Source organism: Dermochelys coriacea, chromosome 5 (genome assembly GCF_009764565.3).
Source record: "Dermochelys coriacea isolate rDerCor1 chromosome 5, rDerCor1.pri.v4, whole genome shotgun sequence".
Taxonomy (NCBI): domain Eukaryota; kingdom Metazoa; phylum Chordata; order Testudines; family Dermochelyidae; genus Dermochelys; species Dermochelys coriacea.
The window spans coordinates 964,427-988,578 of record NC_050072.1 but is presented as its reverse complement, the minus strand read 5'-3'; the positions used below and the strand labels follow the sequence as shown (position 1 = coordinate 988,578).

At 54.6% G+C, this 24,152-nt stretch overlaps 1 protein-coding gene across 2 annotated transcripts in view; it reads right to left on the bottom strand.

The window, feature by feature from the left end:
• The window catches only part of NPR2 (natriuretic peptide receptor 2), a 52,181-nt gene that overhangs the window by 22,525 nt on the left and 5,504 nt on the right, over nucleotides 1-24,152 (bottom strand). For both annotated transcript variants that reach the window (XM_038403310.2, XM_038403311.2), the window contains exon 2: nucleotides 7,283-7,482. In XM_038403310.2, coding sequence (XP_038259238.1) covers nucleotides 7,283-7,482 — 200 coding nt within the window. The remainder of the gene's footprint in view (nucleotides 1-7,282; nucleotides 7,483-24,152) is intronic.

Sequence of the window (24,152 nt, the reverse complement as noted above, 5' to 3'; positions counted from 1 at the left end):
CTTGGGGCTCTGGGCGGACCTGACCAGCTGGAACTTTCTGACCAAGAACTTCCTCTGCTGGGTGCAAGTCGACTAATAACCCCGACTGCCTGTCTGCCCACACTGGCTGCGTCCCTGCAGACGCTGGCCGAAGGGTGCGCTGCTCCCCAAGACTGGACAGGTCTCCCTCTCAGGGTCTGCCTCAGTGGGACTTGCTGAGCGGAGCTCACGGGGTGGAGCAGGGGGCTGCAGGCCCAGTGGTCCCGCCAAAGGAGGTGGAGAGGCCACGTGGCTCACCCTGGGGAAGAGTGACACCCTAGGGTGTCTGGCACTGGATGGGATCCTTGCACAAGCTGTTCCAAAGCTGGGGTCATAGCACCGGTCCTGTGGGTCTGACACCATGTGTCCCCCTGGGGTCTCCCAGAATCCCCCCCAAGGGTGGGCTCCCACTGCCCTGTGTCCTGCTCACTGAAGCAGGAATGGCTTTTGTGGGGGCCCCCAAACCCGACCCCAGGCATGGACCTGGAAGCCCTGGTGCAGCCCCGGCCCTTGGCATAGGCCCAACCCCTGACCCCCAACCCTAACCTGGCATAGGCCCAACCAGTGATGAGCTGCCAAAAGCTTAACAACCGGTTCCCTCCTCACCCCACGAGGGGGTCGTTGCCCCCCCCCGCCCCCCGGGACTCCTGCCCCATCCAACCCCCCCGCGGTCCTTGACGTACCCCCCTGGGACCCCTGCCCCATCCACCCCCCTCCCCCATCCCGACTGCCCCCAGAACCAGGCAGGAGGGTCTCGTGGGCCACCGTAGTAGGTGCCCACCCTGCCCCTAAGAGCCAGAGGGACCTGCCAGGGGCGAGGTGGGGAGTCCCGGGGGTGCTTACCTGGGGCAGCTCCCAGGAAGCATCTGGCAGGTCCCTCTGGCCCTAGGGGCGGGGGAGCGTAGCTGGGGGGGGAGCAGGGGGAGCGGCTGCTACCCCCACTGATCACACCAAAAGTGGCGCCTTAGGCACTGACTCTGTGGGGGCTCTGGGACTGGAGCCCCCACGAGGAAAATTTGGTGGGTGCAGAGCCCCCACTGGCAGCTCCCTGCCCCGCGCCCAGCCCCAGATCACCTCACCTCCACTCCGCCTCCTCCCATGAACCCCCCGCCCCCCCCACGCCCCCCTCGCCCCAGCTCCCCTCACCTCTGCTTCCTCCCCTGAACCCCCCGCCCCGCTCTGCTTCTCTGCCCCCCCACGCCCCCCTCGCCCCAGCTCCCCTCACCTCTGCTCTGCCTCCTCCCCTGAACCCCCCCCAGCTCTGCTTCTCCGCCCCCCCGCCCCTCCCCTCACCTCCGCTCCGCCTCCTCCCCTGAACCCCCCTCCCCGCTCTGCTTCTCTGTCCCCCCACCCCCCCGCCCCAGCTCCCTTCACCTCCGCTCCGCCTCCTGCCATGAACCCCCCGCCCCGCTTCTCCGCCCCCTGTGCCCCCCGCCCCAGCTCCCCTCACCTCTGCTCCGCCTCCTCCCCTGAACCCCCCACCCTGCTCTGCTTCTCCGCCCCCCCCGCCCCAGCTCCCCTCACCTCCGCTCCGCCTCCTCCCCTGAACCCCCCGCCCTGCTCTGATTCTCTGCCCCCCCACACCCCCCCACGCCCCCCCACCCCAGCCCCAGGCGGAGCGGAGGTGAGGGTAGCTGGGGCAGGGGGGCGCGGGGGGGCAGAGAAGCAGAGCGATGTGGGGAGGGTGCGGGGGGGCAGAGAAGCAGGGCGGGACAGGGGGTGGAGAAGCGGGGGGGGGAGGGCGCAGGGGGGCGGAGAAGCAGAGCGGGGCGGTGGGTTCAGGGGAGGAGGCCAAGTGGAGGTGAGCTGGGGCCGGGCGGGGAGCTGCTGGTGGGTACTCTGCATCCACCAAATTTTCCTCGTGGGTGCTCCAGTCCCAGAGCCCCCACGGAGTCGGTGCCTAAGGCGCCACTTTTGGCGGGTGGTTAAATGTAGAAGCCTTTTCAGAGCCGGTTCTCCCTCGTGGAACAACCGGTTCTAAAAGGGCTTCTAAATGTAACCAGTTTCAGAGTAGCGGCCGTGTTAGTCTGTATTCGCAAAAAGAAAAGGAGGACTTGTGGCACCTTAGAGACTAACAAATTTAAAAAGTACTCCTTTTCTTTTTGTAAACTTAACAACCGGTTCCAGCGAACCGGCTCCAGCTCACCACTGGGCCCAACCCCTGACCCCAGCCCAGTGCCTGGCCTGTGAAATGTGGAATTTTGGTAATATTTTTATGATCCGCATGCGTGCCTCCATTTCCCTCTGGCCAGGCACTGAGTGGACGGGAAGAGAGGAGGTGCTGACCCAGCAGCCTGGCTGGAAACCAGAGTCATTAACGTGAATAAAGGTGTGTGAGTGGCAGCTCTGGAAAGCCAAGGGAGCCCCAATGGCGGGAGAGTCGCACTGAGTGATAACAGCCGAGGAAGGAGATTCTCCCTCTCTGCAGGGAAGCAGAGCAAAGCCCCGAGTGGACCGGTGCCAGGTGGCAGTGCTAAGAGCTGAGTGTGCAGAGACCCTGAGCACACACCTGGGACAAACAACAAAGGACGAGACAGCGAGCCAGGGCCCAAATGGATTCTACAGCAGCTTGGCTGGGTGTTGGCTAGACTGACCCGTCTGAACCTCTGCATCTGTCTGCTGACCTCGGGACCTTCACACGCTCTGCCAGGTGACTAATAAACTGGTGCCTGCTGTCACCGAGCACAGCGTGCCCTGGGGGAGCTCACTCGGGGGTCTGGCTCTGCAGGATTTTCTGCAGGGAACCTATAACGCGGTGGCTCATCCCTTAACAGCCGGAGAACTGGGGCTGGCCCACCCTGATTGCAGACTGAGTGCCCCCAAGAGGAATCAGGTGATGCCAGGAGAGAAGCAGCAGGAAGCTGCGGAGAAGGGGGCAGTCCAGGAAGTTGTGGTGATGTCTGCAGAGAACAAGGCCTGTCTACACTCCAGAGTCAGGCTGATGTGAGCTGCCTTGTGTCGAACTAGCCGGGCATGTCTCTACACTTCCCTTTGTATCCCGCCCATGCAAGAGCCCTGTTAGGGCGACGCAGTAACACCACCTCCCCGACAGGCGATGTAGGGAGGTCAATGCAGCATGACCTATGTCGACCCTAACAACCCTCCAGCTGCTGGCCCACAACGCCCAGCACAAGCACTCTGGTCACAACTGTGAACTCGGCTGCACAGGGGTCACAAAGACTGGAACCCACCACCCTATTTAAAAACCACCGGACATTTCTGAAATGGCTTTTCCTGGTTGCCCAGCTCGTCTAGAAACGTGGAGAGTTGTGAACAGATTGCCGGGGGGATGCAGGAGAAGGGGTATGACAGGGACCAGCAGCAGTGCCGTGTGAAAGCAGAGGAGCTGTGGTGGGTGTACCAGGAAGCCAGGGAGGCCAACAACCAATCCGATGCCAAGCCACAGACCTGCTGCTTATACAAAGAGCCACATGCCCTCCTCAGCAGAGACACACACACACACCCCCCCCGCCCACCACCACGGATGCCTCCAAGAGCCTGAGGCAGACCACTGCTGTCAACAGTGAGGACGAGGAGGAGGGACACGCAACTGGTGGGTCCTGCTACGCCATGAGCCAGGACCAGCTGAGACTCCCCACAGGCCAGTCAGTCCTGCCTGGATGCGCCTGATGCATGGGAAGGAATGTGAATGCATTTCTCATGGAGTTTAAATGCAGTGGTGGTGACGGACCGCACTGTGAAAGGACACAGCCACCAGCTTCTTATTCATTTACTCGTACTAGAAGAGGTAACAGCACATCGACCAGAGCGAGAGTTGGTATCTGTTTTTCACTGCCCTGTAGAGTTAGGCAAGGGTGGCAGGTGGAGCAGCTTATTTATGTGCTTAGGGATGTTCCTTGACTCCTCCTTAGAGCTCTGGGTGAAACATTCACAGAGGTACTCTGCAATCCTCTCCCAAAAGCCTCTAGGGATGGCAGCCCGATTTCTTCCTCCACAGTAGGACCCCTTCCCACACCAGTCTGCGATGAGCTCAGCTGGTACCACTGCAGGAAACCGGCTTCGGGACACTAGCAGCCGCTGTGCTCTCTGTGCCTCTCGTGAGCGAAAGCTCAGCTGAAATGTCCAAGGTCCGTTGGGTGCCTGTATTCACTGTCATTGCCCCATGTGCGTATCTGTCGCACAGCTGAACAACTCTCTCCTCATTCCCTTGGCCCCCTGCCCCAGCCACCAGGGTCCCCAGGGCTCCGAATGCAGAACAGAGCTGGGCACAATCACTCAAAGCAGCAATGAGAAAGTCTTGTTTAAAATGTTAGGGGAGCAAGGGGATTTCTGCACCTTTGCTTTCACTTTCCGTTGTGACTACACTGACAAGGGTACCGCCCTGTGTTTTAGCTCTAGTTCCGCCACTGCGGCTTTGGGGGGAATGCCTGAGCCAGAAGAGGAGGAGAAAGAAGAGGACTCAGGATACTATATCCAGTGAGATCCTGCAAGTCAGTGCTGCATCCGACTGTGAGCAGAGAGCCCAGAGAGAGATACTGAAGACTGTATGGAGAAGGAAAAAGCAGACAAGAGAAAGGCCTCAGGGTCCCAGCAGGCCAAGGAGAGGAAAATGCACCAGGCCATAATGGGACTTCTCCGGCAGGAAGCACAGATGCTGCAGACTCTTGTGGACACACAGGGTCAACAAGCCTGGGCTCTCCTCCCTTTGCAGTCCATGGAGAACTCCACTGCAGCACCTCCCTATAGCCCTCTTAACAGTCCACGTTGCATGAGGGGCGCCCCCCTGCCTGCACCCCTACACCCCGAGAACGAGCAAGGACAAGCCCAGCTTCCTGTACACTGATGCGAGAGGGCCACGACTGCGGTATGGATGGCCAACATGGGATGAAAGAAACAAGAATGTTCTTTCCCCTTGTTTAGTTCTGTTCCTTTCTTTCTGAACTTTGTATCATATTGGTTTTTAATTGCACATCATTTCTATGCACTGGTTTTGGTACCCAATAAAATCTGATTTGGGGAATATCATTTATCTTTATTTAGCCACAAGTGATGCAGAAGGCCTAGTGCTACTGAAAGCACCCCCAACTTGTTATTGTCCAGGGCACCAGAATTCTTGGGCTCGGCGACACACAGTGTCATAATGATAAAGGTACAGCATGCAGTGCCAAATGAACAGGTCCACTGACAAACTGCTATAATCAGAAATGGTCACCAGCCCCCCCACAATTCCTAACAGCCCCAACATGTAAGGGCCAGGTGGAGCACTGTCCCCCACACCACATTGCTCTGGCTCACTGGTAAAGGGCTCTTTCAAGGCCTCCCCCAACCGCACAGCTCTGCACTGAGCTCTTCTCACAGTCCTTCTGTCTAGCTGGTCAAACTCAGCAGACAGCCACTCCCCCTCCATGCTAGCGGCAGCTTTCTCCCCAGTGCCTCACTGATATTCTGCAGGACACAACAGACAGCTCTAACCATTGGGATGTTTTTCTCATTGAGATCCAATTTTGTGAGCAAACACCACCAGTGTCTCTTCACTTAACCAAAAGCACATTCCACTGGCACATCTTTCCTTGGTGCTGTCCAGGTGGCCGGTGTACAGCTTCATGAGCCAGAGGAGTAAGGGGTAGGCTGGGTCCCCCAGGATCACTACTGGCATTTCAGCATCGCCAATGATCATCCACTGGTCGGGAAAGAAAGTCCCTGCCTGCAGCTTTCTGAGCAGTTCTGTGTTCTAAACATGTGCGCGTCAGGCACCTTCCCTGACCAGCCAACACTGATGTCGGTGAAGTGTCCCCGGTGGTGCACCAGCGTTGCACAACCACAGAAAAGCCCTTTCTGCTGATGTGCTGTGTGGCAAGGTGGTCTGGGGCCAAAATAGAGCTATACGTGCTGTCTGTTACTCCACCACTGTTCGGGAACCCCATAGCTGTAAATCCAGCCACTATGTCCTACACGCTGCCAAGAGCCATGGTCCTGCATAACAGGAGACGATTAATGGCCCTGGGAGCTTGCATGATAATGGCCTGCGCTGTGCATTTTCCAACTGCAAACTGATTTCCCACTGACCGGCAGCAGTGGGGTGTTGCAAGCTTCCACAGTGCAATCGCCACTCGCTTCTCCACGGTCAGTGCAGCTCTCGCTCTGGTGCCACTGCGCTGGTGGCCTGGGGTGAGCTCGGCACACAAATCCAGGAATGTGCCAATGCTCATCGTCCCAAACCTGCACTGCAATGAGATCCCACCGGTCACTGCTTGTTTCTCAGCCCAGAAGCAGCGCTCCACCATCTGCAGCTGTCCTGTGAAGACCACCAACAATCTTGAACTGGTTTTCGTACGTCCCACAGCAATCGTCACATTCCCTGTTGCTGCGGTTCTTCCTGCAGCTCTGCAAACGCCGGAGGCTTGTGTGTCCCACGTTTGCAGTGTGTCTGATAAGAGGGCAGAGCTGTGCAGGCTCCAAGCTCCTGTCAGAGCCAGCAGACTGTGAAGTGCTGGGTGAGTCTGTGGGACTTTTTAAAAAGGTGCAAAACATACAGCCTAGGGATGGCATTTCGGAGGACGTCGCATGCTGGGGACTTGCTGTCACCCCTGCACAAGTCATCTCTGCCCCATGTCGCATCACCATTTCCCAAAAGCCAGCATGATGCCGGATGATGCGAGTTCACGCTGGGACACCTACCCACGGAGCACTCCCTGAGCATGGCCACAGCGCCAGGACCCCAGCAGGCGTGTGCACGAGCGATGCACCAACTACAGCGGCATCATGCCAGCGTACCGTCCGCCAGCCGCAGTCTGTAGCGTAGACATGGCCTGAGGAGGCTCCTGCAGGGCCCCGAGTCAGCAGCTGAGGGGAAGGCCCTGTGGAGAAGAACCCACTCTAGGTGGGAGGTGCTGGGGGGCAGGACTGTGCCCGGCTGCAGCTGGGAGGAGGGCCGCCTGAGTGGGCATTCTGTTTGAAAGTCTGCTAGTTGAGTTTATGATGAGAGAGATGCTGAGCTGGGGCTGGAGGGGCAGGGGCAATCAGATCCTAGGCAGGGAATGCTTCATTTTCTTTGGACCGGGTGGTGCTCATTTAAGAAGCCCCGAGAAGGGGAAAGCAGAGACTGAGCACTTCAGGGGGTGCTCTGGAGGCAGCTGACTCTATTACAGAGCCTCAGAGAGAGACAGGGATCGTGTGCACCCAAAGGCCCAGCTTTGGAGTCTTGGAGGCTGTGGGACTGCCTGGGGGCTGACACCCTAGAGGGTCACTCCCCAGGGACTGGCGTGGGACAGGCCCAAGCCAAGCCCCAGCCCCGGGGGGGTACCTGGAAGGCCTGACGCAGGCCCACGTCCTGACTCTGTTTGTTCTGCCAGGGTTTCAAGGCGTCGCGAGTGGCACTGGCACGCAGACTCTCCCCAAACACGTCCACATAGAAGAAGATGTAGTCGCCATTAGTCAGGCTCTCCCGCTGGGCCAGCCTCATAATCCGGTGCAACATCTCCAGGGGGCCACAGATGTAGATGACTGTGGGGGTGGGAAACACAAGGGCAGTGTCAGTCACTGTGGGGAAGAGATGGGAGGGAAGGGGCAGTGACAGTTTGCTGCAGAGGAGGGGGACAGGCAGTGTCAGTCGCTGCGGGGCAGAGAATGGGGGTGATGAGGTGTCAGTCACTGCAGGGCAGAGACAAGCGGAGGAGGAAGGACAGGCAGTGTCAGTCGCTGCAGGGCAGAAACAAGCGGAGGAGGGGAAACAGGCTGTATCAGTCGCTGCGGGGCAGAGACAGGTGGAGATTAGAATGGGGATGATAGGGTGTCAGTCGCTGCAGGGCAGAGATAGGCGGAGGAGGGGGGACAGGCTGTGTCAGTCGCTATGGGGCAGAGGCAGGTGGAGATTAGAATGGGGATGATAGGGTGCCAGTCGCTGTGGGGCAGAGACAGGTGGAGATTAGAATGGGGATGATAGGGTGTCAGTCGCTGCAGGGCAGAGACAGGCGGAGGAGGGGGGACAGGCTGTGTCAGTCGCTACGGGGCAGAGACAGGTGGAGATTAGAATGGGGATAATAGGGTGTCAGTCGCTGTGGGGCAGAGACAGGTGGAGATTAGAATGGGGATGATAGGGTGTCAGTCGCTGCAGGGCAGAGACAGGCGGAGGAGGGGGGACAGGCTGTGTCAGTCGCTGCGGGGCAGAGACAGGTGGAGATTAGAATGGGGATGATAGGGTGTCAGTCACTGCGGGGCAGAGACAGGCGGAGGAGGGGGGACAGGCTGTGTCAGTCGCTACGGGGCATAGACAGGTGGAGATTAGAATGGGGATGATAGGGTGTCAGTCGCTGCGGGGCAGAGACAGGTGGAGATTAGAATGGGGATGATAGGGTGTCAGTCGCTGCGGGGCAGAGACAGGCGGAGGAGGGGGGACAGGCTGTGTCAGTCGCTACGGGGCAGAGACAGGTGGAGATTAGAATGGGGATGATAGGGTGTCAGTCGCTGCGGGGCAGAGACAGGTGGAGGAGGGGGGACAGGCTGTCAGTCGCTGCAGGGCAGAGACAGGTGGAGGAGGGGGCACAGGCTGTGTCAGTCGCTGCAGGGCAGAGACAGGTGCAGGAGGGGGGACAGGCTGTGTCAGTCGCTGCGGGGCAGAGACAGGTGGAGATTAGAATGGGGATGATAGGGTGTCAGTCGCTGTGGGGCAGAGACAGGTGGAGGAGGGGGGACAGGCTGTGTCAGTCGCTGCGAGGCAGAGACAGGTGGAGGAGGGGGCACAGGCTGTGTCAGTCGCTGCAGGGCAGAGACAGGTGGAGGAGGGGGCACAGGCTGTCAGTCGCTGCAGGGCAGAGACAGGTGGAGGAGGGGGCACAGGCTGTGTCAGTCGCTGCAGGGCAGAGACAGGTGGAGGAGGGGGCACAGGCTGTCAGTCGCTGCAGGGCAGAGACAGGTGCAGGAGGGGGGACAGGCTGTGTCAGTCGCTGCGGGGCAGAGACAGGTGCAGGAGGGGGGACAGGCTGTCAGTCGCTGCAGGGCAGAGACAGGTGCAGGAGGGGGGACAGGCTGTGTCAGTCGCTGCAGGGCAGAGACAGGTGGAGGAGGGGGCACAGGCTGTGTCAGTCGCTGCAGGGCAGAGACAGGTGCAGGAGGGGGGACAGGCTGTGTCAGTCGCTGCGGGGCAGAGACAGGTGGAGGAGGGGGGACAGGCTGTGTCAGTCGCTGCAGGGCAGAGACAGGTGGAGGAGGGGGCACAGGCTGTCAGTCGCTGCAGGGCAGAGACAGGTGGAGGAGGGGGCACAGGCTGTCAGTCGCTGCAGGGCAGAGACAGGTGGAGGAGGGGGGGACAGGCTGTGTCAGTCGCTGCAGGGCAGAGACAGGTGGAGGAGGGGGCACAGGCTGTCAGTCGCTGCAGGGCAGAGACAGGTGGAGGAGGGGGCACAGGCTGTGTCAGTCGCTGCAGGGCAGAGACAGGTGGAGAAGGGGGCACAGGCTGTCAGTCGCTGCAGGGCAGAGACAGGTGCAGGAGGGGGGACAGGCTGTGTCAGTCGCTGCGGGGCAGAGACAGGTGCAGGAGGGGGGACAGGCTGTGTCAGTCGCTGCAGGGCAGAGACAGGTGGAGGAGGGGGCACAGGCTGTGTCAGTCGCTGCAGGGCAGAGACAGGTGCAGGAGGGGGGACAGGCTGTGTCAGTCATTGCAGGGCAGAGACAGGTGGAGGAGGGGGGACAGGCTGTGTCAGTCGCTGTGGGGCAGAGACAGGTGGACAGCGTAAGCATCAGTCACAGCTCACAGCACGACCACATGCCCCTCCTCACAGCCCCAGGCCTGGGCTCTCCTGAGGCTGGCCAGCTGGGATCGGCCGTGCAGCTCAGGGCTGCGGGCCCCCTGGGAACACTCAGAGCTGTCCCAGGCAGGAAAAGCTGGGAGCCTGCACAGAGCTGGGGGACTGGTCCCCATGTGAAGCAGGGCCCTGACCCCTGACGGCCCAGCCTGATGGAAGAGTAGTGCAGGAGGCTCAGGGCCGAAGCAGCACTCACACCAGATCAGCAGAGGAATGTACCCAGAGCCCACCCCCACCACGTGGACGGGTTCACAGGCACATGGGCACTGCCAGACAGGATTGAACCGGCACCTATCAGCCCTGGGCCCCGACCATGGGCAGTGCTAGATACTCCAGAGGAAGGCGCAACAACCCTACAGTGGCAGGTGTGGGATTATGTACCTCACCTCAGGTCCCACCCTGGTCTCTAATAGTTAGAGATGGCTTCAAGCCCTGAGAACAAAGTTTAATCTCCCTGCCAGAACTGTTAGCATTAACTGCACCCTGACTATTGCTGTAATGCTCAGGAATGGCCAATCCCCTTTGAAACGTGTTAAAAGTTTGGCCTCAATTAAATCCTGTGGCAGTGAGTTCCACTGGCCAACTACACACCGTGTGAAAGAGTTTCCTTTGATCCATTTTCAATTTCCCTCCTTTCAGTCTCATTGGGCTCCCTCCTTTCTCCTCGTGGGGGGAGCTGGGGACAGGGAAAGTTCCCAATCTACCTTTCTATTTAAGGCAACTACACTCCCACAAAAAACCCTCAATGCTCCATCACCCCATCTGGATGCCACTTCTGCACCCCAACCCCCCCAACAAGTCACCCCCCAATGAGTCACCCCCCTGGGACAGCACATTTGCACCTCAACCCCACCCCCAACGAGTCACCCTCCTGAGTCGGCCCCTCCACATCCCAACCCCCCCAATGAGCCATCCCCCCATGACAGATCCTCCACACCCCAATCCCCTCCCCAACAAGAACCGCCCCCAGGGATGGCTCCTCCACACGGCCTAGGGTTGCCAGGTGCCCCCTTTTTTGATCGGAAAGTTCAGTCAAAAAGGGCACTGACAGTGTCCAGTCAGAAACACTGACCGGACACCCAAAGTCCGGTTGCTGCCTGCAGGGGTGCCAGAACAGTTGGGGCCAAGCAGGCAGACTGGCGGGCAGGGAGGTGAGGGGATCGGGCACAGAGCTGGCAGCGGGGGCAGCAAGCGGCCGTGCCCCCCACTTTGCTCCTCCCAGCATGTGCCCGAGCTGGAGCCTCCTCCAGCAGCGGGAGCAGGGGCAGCAGCGCCAGGGATGGGCAGCCCAGGTTCCCCACCCTGCTCCTGCCCAGCTTCCCTATGCAAACCCACCCCCACCCCCCACATCAGCGCCCCTGCTGCGCTGCCACCAGTTCCCATCTTGCATGGGTGAGTAGCTGGGGCAGAGTGCCCCCTGCCCAGGGCAGCTCATGGGGAAGGAAGTCCCTGCTGCCCCGGGCAGGGGGGCTGCACCTACCCCTTGGCAGTGTTTCACTTCACTGCCGACACCCTGCACACAGAGTCTGGAGCTGCCGCGTCCCCAGCCAGCCCCTGCGGCTGCAATACCCCTGTGTGCCCCGCTCCCACAATGGGGCCGGCTTGGTTCTGAGCCTCATCCCCCTTCCTGGGCACGCACCCTGGCGACGCAGCCCTCCCCTATCCCTGCACAGGACCTAGAGCCAGCTCCCCTGCCACTCATTCCCCAAGAGGAACACAGATACCACAATGCCCCCCCCCGCCCGATCCCAACACCCTGGAATTACTATGTGCTGCATCCTCGCCTCTGGTGTGTATATAAGTGTGTGTGTGAGTGGGGGGGGGGGGTTGTGTCAGTATTGGAGTTTATTTAAAGGTTTGTGACTTTTTTGGGAACCTTTTTTGGGAAGGGTGCTGAGGTTTAGCTCAGTAGAGTCAGTATCTTCCCTTCTCCCCACATTCTTCCCTCAATGATGTGTCTTAAAGAGGGTCCTAAATACCTGCTACCCTGTGGGGGGTTATTCCAGGAGTTGCCTGGTTGAGCCGTGGACCTTTTCTCTGCACAGCACAGAGATCTCTGTAGAGAGGAACGCGTCACCTGCTCTCAATGTGAGCTCGGGGAAGGTGGGGCTCGGGTGCTGGCTCTTTGGATAGAGGACGGGGCAAGAATGAATTTCTCAGCCAAAATGAACATACAGCCAGCAAAAGTCCCTGTTTTGCTTTCGTTGTACAGAGGAGAGAGGGGGAATCAGAGCAGGTGTCTGTTGCTGAAATGCATTTTCTGTGTTTATATTTCATGCCGCACAGTACTTGTGTAGTAACTCTCAGTATCCCAACTGTTCTCTGCTGAAGGATTGTTATGGCAGCAGGCTCATCCCTCTTAGTTCGCACAGCGTCTCTGGCGCAGTGTGGTGGTAGGGATACAAGTAATGGTACTTAATGCAGTAGGAGTGAGCAACTCCTTGACACTTCCCAGAGTACCCTGAGAAATACCAAGATAAGTATTGCAGCAAAGCTTCACCACCCCCTTTCCTCAGAACATGTGATAAGGGTTTAGATTGGAAGAGGGGGTAGGAAACACGCAATTTCCTGCAATAATTCCTGCTTTGGGGTTTAGGTGTTTTTGTTTTGATTGGAGGGGAGAGGAGTGAGTGGGGGTGAGGCCTCAGGGAGATGGGTCAGAGCAGGGTGTCCGGTTTTCAGGAACTGGAAAGTTGGAAACCCTATCACACGGAACACCCCAATGAGTCTGTGACGCAGTGGTAATGTTCTTAATGTTTTGTCTGAATACTGTGTGTGCCTCAGTTTCCCCTATGTGTTACTCAAGTATCTAGGTTTCAGAGTAACAGCCATGTTAGTCTGTATTCGCAAAAAGAAAAGGAGCATTGGTGGCACCTTATTTGTTAGTCTCTAAGATGCCACAAGTACTCCTTTTCTTTTTTCAAGTATGTAGGTGGTAGGTGTCACGGAGTCCCTGGGCGATGCTCTGGAACTGCTCCCTACGAAGCCAGGCAGGACTCTGGGGAGTCTCCTGTCAGGGAGCAGCCTGTCTGCAGGACACACAGCTCACCCGGCTTCCCCCTTCCTGGGTCTGACTTCGGAGCATTCAGCATCCTCTGCCCCTCCGTGCACTTCCCACAGCAAGTCTGCTCAGGCGGGGTCCTGGGGAAGCCAGAGGGTCCTGCCCCCCAACTCTGCTGTCAGACGTGACTCTCAGCCAGCCAGTAAAACAGAAGATTTATTAGATGACAGGAACATGGTCTAACACAGAGCTTGTAGGTGCAGAGAACAGGACCCCTCAGCTGGGTCCATTTTGGGGGGCAGTGAGCCAGACAATCCCTTCTGCACTTCACTCCATGTCCCCAGCCAGCCCCATACTGAAACTCCCTCCAGCCCCTACTCCTCTGGGCTTTGTCCCTTTCCCGGGCCAGGAGGGCACCGGATTCCTTTGTTCTCCAACCCTTTAGCTCTCACCTTGCAGGGGGGAAGGCCCAGGCCATCAGTGGCCAGGAAACAGGGTGTCGGCCATTCTCTGTGTCCAGACCCCTGCCCACACCTGCCCTCTAGGGCTCTGCAATGATCCTACACCCTTATCCCACCACCTAGAGACTTAAGAACTGCCTAGGGGAAACTGAGGCACCCACACACTATTCAGAGGAAACATTAAGAACAGTCCCGCTTCGTCACATCGGGACAAGGGTGTGTGATCATTGCAGAGGCCCCTAGAGGGCAAGTGTGACACCGACTGGCTGCCTGAGACAGAGAATGGCTGACAACCTGTATCCGGGCAACTGATGGCCAGAGCAGGCCCCTGCAAGAATCAGCTGGAGATGTTAGAGAACAAAGAGAGAGGTGGAGGCCAAGTGAGGTGACCTGCTGTTTGCCCGGGAAAGAGACAATGCCCGGAGGGGGGCAGCTGGGCCTGACAGAGGTTGTGCTGCCGTAAGCTGGTCAGTCTCCTGTGTTGGGACTCAGCGGGGATGGGGGGAGCCCTGGGCTCTGGAGCCTCCCAAGATGGGCTTTGCTGAATGCTCCTAGTTTCTGAACTAACAAGCTTTGCTCTACGCTGGGTTCCCCTGTGACGAAGTGGGACTGTTTTTAATGTTTCCTCTGAATATTGTGAGGATGCCTCAGTTCTTAAGTCTCTAGGTGGTGGGATAAGGGTGTAAGATCATTGCAGAGCCCTAGAGGGCAGGTGTGGGCAGGGGTCTGGACACCGAGAATGGCCGACACCCTGTTTCCTGGCCACTGATGGCCTGGGCCCTTCCCCCCTGCAAGGTGAGAGCTAAAGGGTTGGAGAACAAAGGAATCAGGTGCCCTCCTGGCCTGGGAAAGGGACAAAGCCCAGAGGAGGAGGGGGTTGGAGGGGGAGTAAGTTTGGGGCTGGCTGGGGACATGGAGTGAAGTGCAGACGTGATTGTCTGGCTCACTGCCCCCCAAAATGGACCCAGCTGAGGGGTCCTGTTCTCTGCACCTACAAGCTCTGTTTCAGAGTAGCAGCCGTGTTAGTCTGTATTCGCAAAAAGAAAAGGAGTACTTGTGGCACCTTAGAGACTAACAAATTTATTAGAGCATAAGTTTTCGTGAGCTACAGCTCACTTCATGTGTTAGACCATGTTCCTGTCGTCTAATAAACCTTCTGTTTTACTGGCTGGCTGAGAGTCCCGTCTGACTGTGAAGTTGGGGGGCAGGACCCTCTGGCTTCCCCAGGACCCGCGCCTGGGCGGACTGGCTGTGGGAAGCGCACGGGGGGCAGAGGATGCTGAATGCTCCGAGGTCAGACCCAGGAAGGGGGGAGCCGGGTGAGCTGTGTGTCCTGCAGACAGGCTGCTCCCAGAGAGGAGACTCCCCCAGAGTCCTGCCTGGCTTCATAGGGAGCAGTTCCAGAGCATCGCCCGGGGACTCTGTGACATCCGCACGCCATGTGTCACATGCTGGCTGGGTCACTGCTGGCTGTGGATTGGGGGGCAGAGCCCTTTGGAGGGGGGGGTGAGGCTCCCCAGCGTCCTGTATAGGGGGACTCGCTGCAGGGAGCTCCTGGGGGAAGCAGGGGGCTGAACGCTCCAAGGTCAGACCCAGGAGGTGCTGAAGCCAAGCAGGCTCCTTGCCCTGGTGAGGGTGCCCTGAGACGCTGCCCCAGAGTCATCTAACTTCATCCAGAGCCATTCCCACTGAGACTCCGTGACAGTCACCCCCCCCGGAACGGCCCCAACGTGCCCCTGAATCACCCCCCGGTCAGCCCCCCAATGAGCGTCACCCACGCCCCCCGGGACAGCCCCTCCGCCCCCTACCAAGGAGAGTCACCCCTCCAGTTGGGGGTCGTTGCCAACACCTTCCCAGCAGCCTCTCGCTGGCTGAGCCAGACCTTCCCTGGCTAATCCACTCCCCGCACAGGGACCAGCCAGCTGCACCCCAGCCCCAGCCTCCAATAGCTGGTTCCCCAGAAAGTCGGTGGCTCCCAGGTGCCTGTGTCAGGCACACATAGAGAGGCTCTGTGACCATTCAGGGGGAGAGATGCAGCCAGGGCTGAGGGGAGAATGAACTGGACCCTGACAAGAGCCGGCCAGTCCCAAAGCACCAGCATGTCTCCTCCCCAGCCCAGCCCAGCCCTTCTCCTGGCACCCTCAGCCTAGAGCACCCAGGGCCAGATCTCCCCAGATCTCCAGGGCTGTCTGCAGCCCGGAGCTTGGGGCTCCTCCGTCGACCCCCCAATGCTCGGTGCTCCTGGTGTTCGTTCGCTGTATTCGGCGCCCGCTCAGCACGAGCGGCCTCTGAGTGGGGCAGCACTGCAGCCCCACATGCTTGGGAACACAGGCTGTGCCAGGCCCCAGACGACTCAGCCAGCCAGTGCCTGATGCCCTAGCCCAGGGGTTTCCAACCCTGATATTCTAGGATTCTAAAAAGATTGGAAGGGACCTCAGGAGGTATCTAGTCCAATCCCCTGCTCAAAGCAGGACCAATCACCAATTTTTACCCCAGATTCCTAAATGGCCCCCTCAAGGATTGAGCTCACAACCCTGGGTTTAGCAGGCCAATGCTCAAACCACTGAGCTATCCCTCCTCCCCCCTAACATGCGATACAAACTGCCCGGCCCACCTGTGGCACAACAATTGCTAAATGCCAGGGCCAATGTTAGGGGTACCAAGCAGGGCAATTGCCTGGGGCCCTGCAGAGCCAAGTTGCTCGGGCTTCGGCTTTAGCCCTGGGTGGTGGGGCTCGGGCTTCGGCTTTCTATCCTGAGCCCCAGTGTGTCTAACTCCGGCCTTGCTCTCTGGTTTATCTGGGCGGCCCCAGACACCTGGTTGAGAACTGCTGCTCCAGAGGAAGGCGTAATCCCCCGCAGCACCAGGCCCCTGCCCACCTGGCCCAGTGCTGTGTGGCTGATGCTGGGTGTGTTACTTGCAGTGCCAACAAGGCTAGTCAGACTATTGCAAGTAGCAGAGGCAAAGGGGCTGGTGCCTGGTCAGGGCCACTGCCCTTGCTGGGTGGGGCAAGACCCTTCACCCAGCCAATATGGCTCTACCCCTGCCCTGAGTGGCCCCCACCGCCTGCCGGGGAATCTCCCAGCAGAGATAGACCAACGTCTGGGGAGCCAGTGTTTTCGCCAGTAATTGAAATTGGGGGAGTGTTCGAATTTACCGGGGAGGGGGTGTCAAGGCCGCAGAGGGGTGAGACCGTGAGGGTGAAGGTAGGCTATATGGCACGATAGTAAAAACTGAAAAATGTTTCATGACCATTTCATTAGATTTAACTCGCGTTTTAAAATCATCACACAAATTAAAGTTGGCTACTCAAGCCTTTTATGAAGCACGACGTCTACATCCTTCTTGGTTTCTTGTTATAATTTTGCACAACTCTGTTAATGAACTTCTTGAATGCAATGCGTTCATCTTTGGTGGCTTCTCGTGTGTCCAGTACTTCCAGTCCTTCAATTGATATGCTCATTAGTTCATTCACATGATCAGGCAGAAGGCGACTTCTTTCAAAACACAAAATTCTATTCAATGAGGCAAAAGAGCGCTCAACTGCAGCTGTTGTGACTGGGAGTAGCAAGAGATGAATTCCTACTTCTTTCAGCCCAGGAAACAGAGCACAAAGGTTGGGTCGAGCCACTAGTGATGATAAAAAAGAAGTTGAAGTCAAATCTTCATTCATTCGTTGTACGATATTCCACTCTGTGTTCAAATTCTCTATTCTCTCCTGAGCACACGGCAGCCCCATTGCTGCTAGTGCCTCACTCCACTCAACTGTCGGTGTTTTATAGGACAGGGATCTGTAAAAGCTACGTAGATGTTGAGTAGAATCTAGAAGTCGCTGTTGTAGATTTTTAAGAATCAAGTCTGTGTACTTTTTCAGTTGGCTTAACAAACACTTCTTGTCCTTTTCACTTAAGGATTCAATATAAATGCCTTCATTAGTCAACTTCTGGACTGAAGTCTTTGCTTCTTCCAGTACTTTTTCAATGGATGGCTCTCTGATTGATCCAAATGTAGCTTCTGTTGCTGGACAAAGATCTACTACTGTTGTAGCAGATGCTCGGATGGCATTGTTTAATGACCCAAGTGATTTCAACAGTAGACTTACAAGAGAGAGAATAGAAATAGTCTTCTCTGAACGTAGTAGCAAAAGTAATCCACCAGCCTCACTACTTGGCTCCATCCCATCTTGGTAGAACTTTCCAAAGCCAGTATTAACAGCTGGAGTAATTTTAAGACAACAGCCAAGGATCGCTCATGAGAAAGCCAGCAGGTTTTCCCAGGTTGGACTAATTTGAACTTCAGTCCCAGTGTATCTTCTATTTGTTTCCAAAATATTCAGTTTTTTTGGACTCTTGCTGAAAAAAGAATATAATGAAGACATTAAATGTATAGCTTTTTTAATGTCTTTTGAAGAGTCTGAAGCTCATACTAGTGCTAGTTGGAGTAGATGGCCTCTGCAGTGTGTATAGGAGAGACTAGGGTTACATTTTTCTCTGAGCAAAGCTTGTGCTCCACCATGTCTTCCAGAGAAGTTTGCAGCTCCATCAAATGCACAAGCAGCTATCTCTTTGGGGTCCAATTGACAAGCATTTAATTCTTCTAAGGATGTGGGTTGTCACAGATGCAGCCGATGTGCCTTCTATAACTTGAACATCTAGAAATGCATCTACTGGCCTATCGCTGACCTCAAGATAACGTACACAATGACTTAATACTTGATGCCTGTCACGGAGTCCCCGGGCGATGCTCTGGAACTGCTCCCTACGAAGCCAGGCAGGACTCTGGGAAAGTCTCCTGTCTGGGAGCAGCCTGTCTGCAGGATACACAGCTCACCCGGCTTCCCCCTTCCTGGGTCTGACCTCGGAGCATTCAGCATCCTCTGCCCCTCCGTGTGCTTCCCACAGCCAGTCCGCCCAGACGTGGTCCTGGGGAAGCCAGAGGGTCCTGCCCCCCAACTCCGCAGTCAGACGGGACTCTCAGCCAGCCAGGAAAACAGAAGGTTTATTAGACGACAGGAACATGGTCTGACACAGAGCTTGTAGGTGCAGAGAACAGGACCCCTCAGCTGGGTCCATTTTGGGGGACAGTGAGCCAGACAACCCCGTCTGTACTTCACTCCATGTCCCCAGCCAGCCCCAAACTGAAACTCTCTCCTGCCCCCTCTTCCTCTCGGCTTTGTCCCTTTCACCGGATTCCTTTGTTCTCCAACCCTTTAGCTCTCACCTTGCAGGAGGGAAGGGCCCAGGCCATCAGTTGCAGGAAACAGGGTGTCGGCCATTCTCTGTGTCCAGACCCCTGCACACACCTGCCCTCTAGGGCTCTGCAAGGATCATACACCCTTATCCCACCACCTAGATACTTAAGAACTGCCTAGGGGAAACTGAGGCCCCCCCCACAATATTCAGAGGAAACATTAAGAACAGTCCCGCTTTGTCACAATGCCCATTTGCATCGGTGCATTCATCAGCCACATAGCAAATTTTTTGAACGTGGTGAGAGAGTTCTTCACTTTTTCAACTGTTGAGTCTTTCACTGTTGCACCACATGCTTCTAGCCAGTCAGTTGAGTTTCCTACAGAAAGATAGTGAGCATTTGCTAGTCTTGTTCGGAACCAGTGTTCAACTTCAGGATGAACAAGAGACAATGCACTTAACATTGGCCTCCAGTTTGTAGTGTGTGGTATCTCTTGATTAAATAGAAAGTATGATACCACAGCCATGTTTGTTCGCATGAACTGTGTTGTGTCTCCAGCATTCTTAACAGCCTCATTAAGTACTTCTAAAATTGACTTTGAAACTGGGCTTATAAGGCTTTCTGCATGTTGATGCACTCTACAGGCCTGGTGTTTTGCAGCCTTTTCACGTAGTTTGTCAGCATTCGCTTTGCTGATCAGTCTGACAAACCAAGCTCCTCCACTTTTACCAATTATAGCATTGGGAAGCTTTCCTTCTTCGTAAGCTTTTTTGCAAGAGGTGCACCAGTAGCCATCGTTTGTAACTTCAATAAATGGGAACACTTTGACCGACAAACATCGGGAACTGCCTTTAGGTTTTGGAGACATTGTTTCTTCAGTAGGTAGCTGTATTTGTGCTTCAGGCTGGTCGGATGTAGATACACCACTTGAACCTTCAGATGACATGTTGATATATTCTTGGCTCTTGACCTGTTCTTCATCTTGGTTGGCTTTTGAGGCCTTTGAGTGGAAAAACTGTTGCATTGTTTTTTGTCTTTTTATTTTCACTTTGACCTGCAACATATAAGAGAGATGAATAAATTAAATGTTTTGTTAGGATAATGCAAATTTAACATAAGGATAATGCAAAATACACCAAAACACATAACAGTTCTAGATTTCTAAAACAAATACAATTTTTTTAAAAAATTATTTAATTTAAATTGACTTTTGAAAAGTAAGCCATCATGGGATAAGAGGGAAGTCCTCTCATGGATTAAAAGATAGGAAACAAAGGGTAGGAATAAATTATCAGTTTTCAGAATGCAGAGAGGTAAATAGTGGTGTCCCTCAGGGGTCTATTCTGGGACCAGTCCTATTCAACATATTCATAAATGATCTGGGAAAAGGGGTAAACAGTGAGGTGACAAAAACTGCAGATGATACAAAACTATTCAAGATAGTTAAGTCCAAAGCAGACTGTGAACAGTTACAAAGGGATCTCACAAAACTGGGTGACTGGGCAACAAAATGGCAGATGAAATTCAATGTTGATAAATGCAAAGTAATGCACACTGGAAAACATCATCCCAACTAGACATATAAAATGATGGGGTCTAAATTAGCTGTTACCACTCAAGAAAGATCTTGGAGTCATTGTTCTCTGAAAACATCCACTCAATGTGCAGTGGCCGTCAACAAAGCTAACAGAATGTTGGGAATCATTAAGAAAGGGAGAGATAATAAGACAGAAAATATCATGTTGCCTCTATATAAACCCATGGAACGCCCACATCTTGAATACTGCGTGCAGATCTGGTCACCCCATCCCAAAAAAGGTATATTGGAATTGGAAAAGGTACAGAGATAGGTAACTAAAATGATTAGGGGCATGAAACAGGAGAGATTAAAATGATTAGGAATTTTCAGTTTAGAAAAGAGATGACTAAAGGGGGATATGATAGAGGTCTATAAAATCTTGACCAGTGTGAAGAAAGTGAATAAGGACGTGTTATTTACTCCTTCACATAACACAAGAACTAGCAGTCATGCAATGAAATTAATAGGCAGGAAGGTTTAAAAAAACCCAGAAGGAAATATTTCTTCACACAACATAAAGTCAACTTGTGGACCTCCTTGCCAGGGGATGTTGTGAAGACCAAAATTATAACAGGTTTAAAAAAAGAACTAGATAAATTCCTGGAGAATAGGTCCATCAGTGGCTATTAGCCAGGATGGGGACGGATGCAACACCATGCTCCGAGTGTCCCTAGCCTGTTTGCCAGAAGCTGAGAATGGGCAACAGAGGATGGATTGCTTGATGATTGCCCTGTTTTGGTCATTCCCTGTGGGGCACCTGGCCTTGACCACTATCGGCAGACAGGATATTGGGCTATATGGACCATTGGTCTGATCCATTATGGTCATTCTTATGTAAAAAATAATTATAACAATAAAAATGTTTAGTACAGAAACGCTGCAACATGATGACCTCTCAAGATAGCAACAAGGTGAGATAACAGCCTTGGCATACAATTTATTTTAAAAATCTTGGCCTACTAGGAAACATATGTACATAAGTTTCCATTTCCAGTCACAAATCCAGCATTCTGAACCCAATTCACTAAAATATAGTCCAACAAACAAATGTTTATTTAATGTGTCCCTCACTTTTCCCTCCACCGCACCCCACTCACCAGTGTTGTCCTTGGTCAGTGGAGACTCAGAGTTCAGAGGTGCTTTCACATGAATTCACCTCCCAGGTGGGGGCAAGAAGGCACCTTGTTTATTCCTCCAGCTGTTTACTGTTCTCTCTGGCCACTGCTGTTCATTGTGCCGTTCACTCCATCGCTCTGTTGCCAATGGCCCTGCGCCGTCACCTTCTGCTGCCACCTGCCACTGTGACCTCTGCGAGTTGGTCTCTTGAGGTTCCACCGGCTCTTAGTGATTTCAGCTGAGCTCTCAGTGGGGGAACCTCGCGGCTAGTGCAGACTGGGCCGTCTCTTCCACACAAACACTGTCCCACAGCCGGTCTAAGCACTTAGACCCGATTATCAGTGATTTCAGCTGTAGTGGTCACTTAATGAAAGAAAAGACTATCTATGGAGCCTAATCAGCTCTGTCTTTAAACAGTGGAGCGGGGCAGGTCCAATAGTACTTGTGACTCAGGCAGACCATCAAGCAAAACACCTGTCCCCACCCTCTCTCTCTCTGCCCTCAATCAACACAGGCTAAGTACAGTTCTACTGCCCTTTACTCATACAATACTCATAACATTTCATTACCTCCGCCCCCCCTCCCTCGCATTCAAGTGATTTGTAACCCAACCCCAGCCAAAATCTATCACTTGGGCAACACAGCTCTGTTTGCTGGATACCTCGGTAGATGAGGTGTGAATGTAAATACATCTGGTCCTGAAGCCTTTTCCCCTCCAGCCCCCAGCTTATCACTAGTTGTCAAGGAGAGTGTGACACTGCACTCTATAGGATTTTATGAAAATATGCTAATGAGTGTGAATATGATGTAACTTGAATATGCTTCATACAAAAGATCTCTTGTAAGGTATCATTACAAAGCTTATAATCTATTGCGTGTGGTCATCCTAGTTGTATGTATGTATCATTCTTGTTTCTGAAACTAGAAATGTGAAGTATAACTCTGAGGGCCTATTGTAACTATGCAAAGAGTGGGCCATTAATGGTGGTCTGGAATTTTGATGGCTCTGTTTACATGTAAGTCTTTACTTGTGCAGGCAAGTGGGTAATGAAAACTTACAGTGACATGTGATCATGTCAGCTGAACTGGAACCCATCTTTAACCTGGTGCTTTTCCATTTAGAAGGAGGATGGGAACCCAGAGAGGGACAAAGGATTCCCACCTTGTGCCAAAGCTATATAAGGGGGTGGAACAAAACAAAGGAGGCGGCAGTCGTGAGAAATCCCCTAGCTACCACCTGAGCTGGAACAAAGACTGTACCCAGGGAAAGGATTAGGCCCAGACTAGGAGGAAGTCCAGTTTGTGATAGAAGCTTATTGAAACATCTCTGAGGGTGAGATTTTATCTGTATTCAGCTTTCTTACTGTATTAGGCTTAGACTTGCATGTTTTATTTTATTTTGCTTGGTAATTCACTTTGTTCTGTCTGCTATAACTTGGATCCACTTAAATCCTACTTTGTGTATTTAATAAAATCACTTTTTACTTATTAATTAACACAGAGTATGTATTAATACCCGGGGGGGGGGGGACAGCTGTGCATATCTCTCTATCAGTGTTACAGAGGGTGAACAATTTATGAGTTTACCCTGTATAAGCTTTATACAGGGTAAAACAGATTTATTTGGGGTTTGGACCCCATTGGGAGTTGGGTATCTGAGTGCTGGAGACAGGAACACTTCATAAGCTGTTTTCAGTTAAGCCTGCAGTTTTTGAGGGACATGGTTTAGACCTGGGTCTGTGTTTATAGCAGGCTGGTGTGTCTGGCTCAAACCAGGCAGGGCACTGAAGTCCCAGGCTGCCAGGGAAAATGGGCTCAGAGGTAGTCCCAGCACATCAGGTGGCTGTTCCCAAGGGGGTTTCTGTGACCCAACCCGTCACAGAGAGCTCATATAGACTTTGCTTACAAATCATCATTTGAAATTATTAGGTTGGCCAACATCACGGACATTGTCATAAAAAACAACAGCTGTATAAGGAAGCTAGTCTATGTTCATACTTTTCAAATCTATGATACTTTTTCAGATACGTGTATTTTATCATACACTGTATGCTTTTAAAGTGTGTATTAATGTTTTAATTTCAATTCAAATTTCCAAACAATCACTAAATTGGCAACACTGAATGTAACTAGTTCACAAAACTGGGGGGTGGGCGGGGTTGGGGAAATTCAGGGGTGTGTATGGAAATCCCTATGGGGAGCAGTGGACAAACTGTGTCTCAGCTCTGCAGGGGCAGCCCCACACCCAGCACACAGCGCCAGGAGCCCATCATGGGATGGGTCCAGCCTGGGAATCCCGCTCCCTGGAGGATGGGGACAGTGGAGAACTCGGCCTGTCGGTGAGAGTGCTGAAGGGATGGCTCAGCTGCGACATAACCTCGACCTGTCAGCCCCTCGGCCAGGGAGCGCACTCAGGGCACAGGCAGACAAGGGCAGTGCCCAAGCCGGCAGCTGGCACTGGGCAAACCCAGCCAGAAGCATGCTAGTGAGGGGCACAACGCCTGGGAAGAGCTAACATGGAGATGGGGGGATTCTCCGTCACTCTTGCACCCAGATGGGGCATCTCTTCTTGCAGCTGTGCTCTGGCTCCTTGCGGCTTGCGGGGGTGTCTCTGGCCAGGAAATGCTGGAGCTCGGGCAGCCCCAGATGGTCAGACTGGTCCCTAGGATGCTGACTCCAGCGACCCCATCCCATGTTACATTCAGGGCTGCCCCGGACGGAGTCCAATGTCCCGAACCTGCTCGCCTCCATGCCCTGAGCTCCCCAGTGCACGGCACTCATGGCACTAGGGATCCCTGGACCAGACCTGCCCCCACCCACAAGCTACCTGGGGACCAGCAGAGGGAGTGAAGGTGAGGGGACAGGGGTGGGGGACAGGCAGCTCACTGGGGAAGAATGGAAAGTTCACCTGGCTCCTTCTCCCCTGGCACCCGGTCCCCACAGCCCATCACCCGCCCCCTGCTCTCACCCACAGCCCTCCCCCCACTCTTGCCCACAGCCCCCCACCCTGGCTGTCACTCAACATG